Source organism: Schistocerca piceifrons, chromosome X, assembly GCF_021461385.2.
Source record: "Schistocerca piceifrons isolate TAMUIC-IGC-003096 chromosome X, iqSchPice1.1, whole genome shotgun sequence".
Classification (NCBI taxonomy): Eukaryota; Metazoa; Arthropoda; class Insecta; order Orthoptera; family Acrididae; genus Schistocerca; species Schistocerca piceifrons.
The window spans coordinates 724,113,471-724,121,479 of NC_060149.1; the positions used below are offsets into that span (position 1 = coordinate 724,113,471).

The window sequence follows — 8,009 nt, forward strand, 5'->3', positions numbered from 1 at the left end:
GAGAAGCCCTACACTTCCAGCAAGGAATGAATAATGCGAAATATTAACACAATAAACCTTGCCACTTCAACATTACTGTGCATTCTGCTGGTCCTTCGATTAATTAACTATGGCTATTGTGAATAGAACGGTTCACTACACGAGTGTTCCGCTAAGCCGTGCTAATCTGGCGGTAGAGCTTCCTTGGACACAAAATTACAACGGCTTCAAATTAGGTTGTGTGTTCCATCTATGTTAACAAAACATTAGCAAACCACCTAGCAAAAAATACGAGTCTAATTACATATCTACCATACAATTAAACGACAAGGAGCTACAACGGCATGAGGAATTACATGAGAGAAACTCTGATGTTAAGCAAAGAGATTTTGGAAAATGAGACATGAATACAATTGCATGGCAGTAAATAATATCTTATGGCATTAATATATTCAGAGTTTCTCTCATCATTCAAACTCATCCCAGATTTTACCTACAGAGTAAATCCTTAGTCCAGAAATGGACCTAGACACTCCATTTGCTGCAAAAACAAGGAAGAAAACGTATTTTAGACTTGGAGAACGCCCCCAAAATGATACCTTAATCAAAACAAAATTATACATAAATAAAGCACACACTGTCATTTTCATACTTTTATGTGAACAATATCATGATAAATATAGTGATTTTATCTTTAGTAGTGATATCTGCTTACAGGCATAAATATTTTAAAAAATTGTACGTTGTATGCTTCAACCCTTTGTAATATATCACATGAGCATCTTTCAATGCAGCCATCACATCTCTGGCTGACGAATGCCTGTCACTTGAATGTAAATAAAATATTTACTCCTTCCGGGAAGTGATACAAATCTCCGTCACTCCTGTTTCTAATTAGTGTATAACGGGTCCGGCATAAAATACGAAATATAATATTGGACTGACCGCATTAAACTGAAGAAAACAGTTGAATTACATTATAATTATGTAAACTTGTGTTAGAAAAAAAGGGCGTTATATACATCTCCTACACGAAGAATTTAAAACTCATGAATATTTATGTTTCACTGCTGACAAATCTAGATTACTAATACTACAGCTCAGTCCCATCTTTACAAGGAAACGCAACAGAAGTAAATTAAAAAGGAAAAAACTTAAACTTAATTTTACGTTTCAGAACAAACTGAATGACATCCCAAAACATTCCTGACAATTTAAAAGGCAATCAGTTACAATAACATCAGGGGAAGTCACCACCATATGAAAATAAAATGCTACACAATGCCTATGAAATCTTTTGAATATAAGCATAATTTCATACATAAAAATTGCTAGTAATCTGAGTGAAACTATCTTGTCTCACAAAACTCATCAGAGGAATATAAACAAAAGATCCTGGAAGCACAAACTCAATTACTTAAAATAAAACACTACGCCAAATGTATCAGTATTACAATGCTGCACGTGAAAGCACCTAGTTGTGACTGCAACATGCTTCCAACTACGATGTTGCACTGACATACAGTCAAAAGCTATTTATAGCAAACAGGCAACAAAAGCAGCTTAACTTTAACCAGTAGTAGATCAAGACAGTACTTCAAACATTAAAAGCAATGAGCTTCTGAAATAATTTTTACTGCCAGCACCATGTAAATCTGCGGCCAAACGCCCTAGCATATTTTGTCACTGAATTCGTCTTCTATAACAAACCAAAACATTAAACAACTGAAATTTTATTTTTCCCAACACAAAACCCTAACAGGTGTATAAATTATTCGAGTATTAAAATGTATACAGACAAAAATGAAAATGGGTTAATTTCTTATAAACCTAAAGTGAGAAACTGCGACAGATGTCAACACATGTGCTAGCGAAATCAGATGTTTAGACATCTCCTTTAGTAATTACCATACAATTAAGAAAATTAACTTAAATTCTTAGAGGCACACTGACAGGCAGTATGAAACTTAAAAACAAAATACGATGCCTTCCATTGATATCACAAAAACATAATTCTTCGATATCAATTTACGAGGTTGTAGAGACTCCAGGTTACAGTAGATTTTATGACACCGGAAACTAACTGCTTCCCTTCTAACTACCGGTAATCTGATAGGCGTACATACAGCCGGTAAGATTTTTCCAAGTAACCGTGTGAGGAAACAATAACAAAACACACATCCTCAATATTTACATTTAGAAGACTTAATTCCTGAGGAATGCTCAGGTGTCGAAAAAAGTTTCCAGTATTTCATAACTCGCAATTAACATACCTACAACCGCGGTTTCTTTGAACTAGTTATTCTAAGGGCGCTACTTGAAATAATGATTAACATATCTGAATTTCTCGGCAACAACTGCAGTGACTTGACTTCAATTAAAAATTTGTCAGCTCCACAACACAAGTAGAGGAAAAAATTATATTACACCTAACACCGCTAGCAAAAATGTGTGTGTTAATTTGGTGGCACAAACACACACTTTTTTAGACAGATTTATGAATGACAGCGTGGTAGCATCCCACACCGGTGCTAACTGAGAGACAGTGACAGCATCACAGTCAGTCAGTGTAAACAAAACTTACATATAAACAATTTTATATATCGGTCGCTCCTACTCACCTCGTCTTCTTTGACTGGAACCCGTTGCCATGGGTCTGTCAGAATTGCAAGCGGCATATCCGATCTTTACTCACACAATATTAACGCTCCACACACAGCGATACGGTTCATGCGTCTGTCCTACACGGATGTCGCTATCAATATGGCCAAAAAACACACTGCCAAGTAATTAACAACCACGTTAATGCTACTGACATCTGTATTCTGAAAAACAACAAACATTGCTGCCATCTGGAGAGCAATGCTTCACATCGTCTGTCTTTTGTCTTGGCAACGCAAAAAAGTTGAGTATCTACAACGCGCACTCTTTGAATTCAACTGTATCGTTTTAACTGCAATTGTTAAAAATCGTACGTGATACGTTTACAATGTGGAACAAATGCACGAGTGCGTTATACATTATGAATTATTATGAAACTACCGTTCACTGCTCATTCGTACAAGAGTTATTTTTTCGTATTACACAAATGCTTGTCAGCCGCAATTTCTCGATTGTAAACTGTCAAACACGACTGTGTTTTCGAACTGACACTAATTCAGACTTTAACCGAATGACCACGCACTTATTGTTGTTACCAGATGTTGCCCTATTAGTCGTTTTATCCCAACGCAGCAATATTTTTGTGTTTTTACCGACAAATTCGAGAATATTGTAAGATTATCGTTTTTCACTTTCCGTTTCACTGTCCAGAGACTTTTAATAGAAATTAGTTAATATAAACATTTATCTTGAAAAAGGTTGGGAGTATGTTAGGTCTTCAGATAACAAAACATTCAGACTTCAAAAAAATATAGTTCTTGGCATTACTTTACCGCAGGAATTTTCGCTGTAAGATAAACAGGCTGATCAAGTGTTTTGAACTTTATTCATACTATTCTAGACTTGTGATGAAAACTGATATGTAGCTGTATTATTGCACCGTATACCTGTGAATTTCCACTTCATTTATAGTGAAAATGCAAAAGTAAGGCACACTCTTCAAGTTCTCAAAGAGAAGAAAAGAAAAAGTCCTTGCTTGTACACAGGAGTTGTGACTAGCGCATATGATACGATACTCATAATTCACATAACATTGCTCTTCTTCTAAACAACATCTTTTAATTTATTTTATTTATTCAGCCATATATGATTTTGTATGTGTAACAATTTTGTTTCATGAATTAATAACTTTAAATAGCTGGTAAACTGTGCATAACATTTTGTCTTGAATACACTCGCATTTAATTATTGTATCTTATGTATACTGTGAGAATCAGCCAAAGGATCAAATGAGATATCCTGATATAGTAGAAAACAATGTTGTATCTGTGGCAACCAGGACCACAGCTGCTCAGTTCTGCTACAGGGAGAGGCAGCATGATTTATATTTGGGTAATTGTTAGAGTATTGGAGCTCCAGAAGTTCCCAATGTATGATGGTTGTTTTTACTTTGATAAGGGTAATATCAGTACAGTATCTCTGTGACATTACTTATTGGGACATGTGTTGCGGTAAGCTATTTGAAAAATAGAAGCTGACTAATCACAGTATGACACAAAAATACCATTTGAGTTAGTTAGTTAGTTTCATGTTCCATGAATCACTGGGTATGTGTCCAAAACTTTTTGTTGCAGCATTGTGCATCCCTTTCTGTACTAAAGACAACCTTAATGTTGAGTAATGAATGTCATTTTTTCTTCTAGTGTTGTAATTATGTACCTGATTGTTCCTTTTGAACTGTCGTGGATTATTTACAACAAATTTCATGAGGGAATAAATATACTGTGAAGCAGTAGTCAGAATGTCCAACTCCTTAAACAGATGTCTACAAGATGATCACGGGTGAGCACCACGTATTATTTGCACAGCACGTTTTTGGGCAATGAAGACCTTCTTTATTAAAGATGAGTTACCCCAGAACATTATTCCATATGACATTACTGAATGAAAATAAGAAAAATATGTCAAATTACTGATTTCTCTGTCCCCAAAATTTGCTATGATTCTAAGTGCAAATGTGGCTGAACTAAGTTGTTTTAGGAGTTCCAAAATGTGTTTTTTCCGATTTAAATTCTCATCAATATGGACACCTAAGAATTTTGAAGTTTCCACCCTATGTGTTATCTTTGTCTTGAATTGTAGTTTCATAACTGTGGAATGATTTTTATCCAGTGAATGGCCCTCAAAGATGATCAGTGTTAGGCCATCAGTGAGTAACTGCAGAGTAATTCATCTGTCTCACCACTTATATGAATTGATGACTTGACGCATTTCACCCGCAGAGAGAACTGCTAACAGCTGGATGCAGATTATTATATCATGAGATACAGGCAGTGATTTCACACCATATTCTTGTGTGTGTCGCAGATTAGAACTGAATTTTACACATATATAGCAAGCACTTTTTCATGAAGACTGACAACAAACCTTTCGAGAATTCATCATTTACCTCACTCAATGAAGTCACATAGTTGATGAACGACTGGTGGCAATCTTCAATGACTACACACTGTATAAATGGTTAGAAATTTATTTATTCATCCTTATACCATTCAGCACGAACATCATGGACATGTCAGACACTTCACAGAAATAATATACAGGGTGAACTTTAATAAAACTGACAAACTGCAGAACTGCAGGGACAGATTTATGACTGGAAATGTATGAAAAAAGATCCTATTAACATGTGTCCAGAAATGGATTGTTGCCACATCATCTACTGATGATGAATGACAATTCCTTTGGCACATTCCGTGTGTTCCTTGTGTGTTGCAGGCTGTGTGACTGACGCAGTATACTGTAAGTAGCAAAATGGTCTAGTTCTCATGTCAGAAACAAGCCAAGATGGTGTTTGTGTACGGCTAAGCAGATGAAAATGGTCGAGAGGCAGCACAGCTATACCAAAACAAGTACCCTCAGAGACACCATCCACATCACATAACATTTCAAGTCCTCTTTGCGTGTTTGTATGATCACGGGTCATTTCAGACAGACAAATTTGCATGGAGGCAGTGTACTGTGCGTACACCAGATTTGGAGGACCAGGTTCTGCAGGATATTGAGATGAATCCTTGTATGAGCCCCAGGCAAGTGGCCCACCAACATGGTGTAAGCCACAGTATGATTATGTGTCTCCTGCATGACAACTGCTACTATCCCTATTACCTGTAATCCCATGGAGGCTACTTTGAACATCCATTGTGTCATGGATGCAATGCAGCTCTGTAATGTATTCCAGGATGATTTGTAGTTGTTGTTGCACACACACACACTGTCCATTTCTGGAGACATGTTCATAGGACCTTTCTTCCTCCATTTCCAGTCAGGAATCTGTCCCTGCAGTTTGTTGGTTTTATTAATGTTCACCCTCTATAAATATATAAAAAATATACAAAGTAGGAAATGATTAGGCAAGGATAGGTCAGGAAGTCAGAACGGCCTTGTCAATGGAACCATCCCAGCATTAACCTTAGCAACTTGAGAAAACAATAGGAAACATGAGGCAACATAGGCGGATGGAGTACAAAATCCACTCCTCCCAAATACACTGTCTTAGCCATTGCTTGGAACACAACTGGAAAGGAAACCACAGATACAAGGAGATTACAACATGTATAAGAAGTATAATCAATGATATAACTAGAATATGAATCTTTGATATAACACACTTCTGAAAAATGAAAACACTTGAACATATTATGTAACACTGCTGAAAAGTATCACACCTGAACAACTGCCAAGATTATATACATCACTATTAATCTTGCAAATGATCCCTTCTTTGAGGAGGTGTATTGCACTGAATCTGAAATAGCAAAAACAAGAAACCAAGAGCAGAAGCATTACTGGACAAAGACACACACAGCACAGATGGCACATCTGTCAACATATTCATTCAACAATAAATGAGGGAGTTGTATCTCTGTAAGACAACATATTCATTTACACTGTAGAAATACTTGTCAACAATAAATGATTTTAACTCCGCTCTAAAATCTGTTTCCTTCTCCAATCTCCTTATGTGTGTTGGTGATGCATTTCAAAGAATAACACCAAACTGTCTCACATGTCTTTGAGTAAAAATTGGTTTCTCTCATTCAACATGGAGGAACCCACTGCTATGATTGTTATAACTATGATAATTGCTATGAGTCTGCAGATCTCTAATATTATGTCCGGTCATAAAACACTCATTTGTATATGTATAGGGAGGGTACTGTAAGCACACACAACTTTTTAAATAGGTGCTTACGGTAAGCTATTGTAGAATTATGTGACAAGATTCAAATAGTGCTATTCTGTAATGTAAAAATTTCGTTTAATCAGCTATTAGCTATACCCCAATAAACTATTTTATAAGCTGCAAGGGACTGTAAGTAACCAAAGGAAGCCATTTTAGCACCTTCTGAGGAGAATACTTTAGAAATGATTCTTAGAGCAAAACTTCCAGAACTGAGTCTCTGGGAGAGTTCTGTTACATGATCTTTCCAGTTTAAGTCTTGATCAACATAAATTCCTAAAAGTTTTTTGCATCACACCATTTCTAACTCATTTCCACTGAGTATCAGTTGGAGATCTTGGTTTTGATTCATTCTTCCAAACTGAATATAATTTGTTTTCTCTAGATAAAGGATGAACTTGTTGGCACTGAATGGTGAATGCAAGGACTGAGGACTTGATCAGTTGTAGATGGGCATTCCCTAACATCACTCGCTGTTACACTAGTGTCATTTGCAAACAACATGATTTTAACTCCAGTTTCGGAAGTCTGTACGTCATTTATATAAATAAGGAACAGAAGAGGCCTAACATATTACCCTGTAGTGCATCTATTTTGTCTTCCTCTGCATCAGATATTGTTCTGATATTGTGATTAAAATGAGCTGAAATGAGTTCCACAAAGTGTGATCTATTTTAGTTTGCAAATATGGTTGAAACTACTTTTTTTTCCATCCCATTTATCCCCATTGCTTCAAATTTATGTGAAAACGTTTCAGGACTAACAATATTTGAAAGCTTTAGAAAGATCTAAATTAACTTCTAGAACACTATTGCTGTTGTCCAGGTTTCTAATTATTTCATCTCTGTAATCCATTATTGCTGTTTCTGTACTTCTACCTGTTCGAAACCCGTGTTGGTTACATTCAGTGTCTCTTGGTCTTTTAAATACAAGATGTTTTGTTGTTTCATTAGTCTCTGAAATACTTTACAGAATGCTTGGAGGTGTGATATGAGTCAATAATTTTCAATATTATGCCTATTACCACTTTTGAATAAAGGTATCACTTTCAAATTTTTTTATCTGTGGGGAAACAGTCCATCAGTGAATGGGGAGTTGCTTTGCCTGGTTCTGAACTTTAGCACTACTGAAAATGTTGTCAGCTAATGTCCTGAATTATACAGACAAGAATAATGGAGAACTCATA

General features: G+C 36.0%; 1 protein-coding gene across 3 annotated transcripts in view; it reads right to left on the minus strand.

Moving 5' to 3' along the window:
* The window catches only part of LOC124721332 (ribosomal protein S6 kinase 2 beta), a 600,458-nt gene extending 597,651 nt beyond the window's left edge, over window positions 1–2,807 (minus strand). For 2 of the 3 annotated variants that reach the window (XM_047246249.1, XM_047246247.1), the window contains exon 1: window positions 2,601–2,807. In XM_047246249.1, the coding sequence (XP_047102205.1) occupies window positions 2,601–2,657 (57 nt within the window). In that variant the 5' untranslated portion in view covers window positions 2,658–2,807. Of the gene's footprint in view, window positions 1–476; window positions 521–2,600 lie in introns of all 3 variants that reach the window. The other variant, XM_047246246.1, reaches the window with a different exon arrangement.
* Window positions 2,808–8,009: the final 5,202 nt, after the last annotated feature.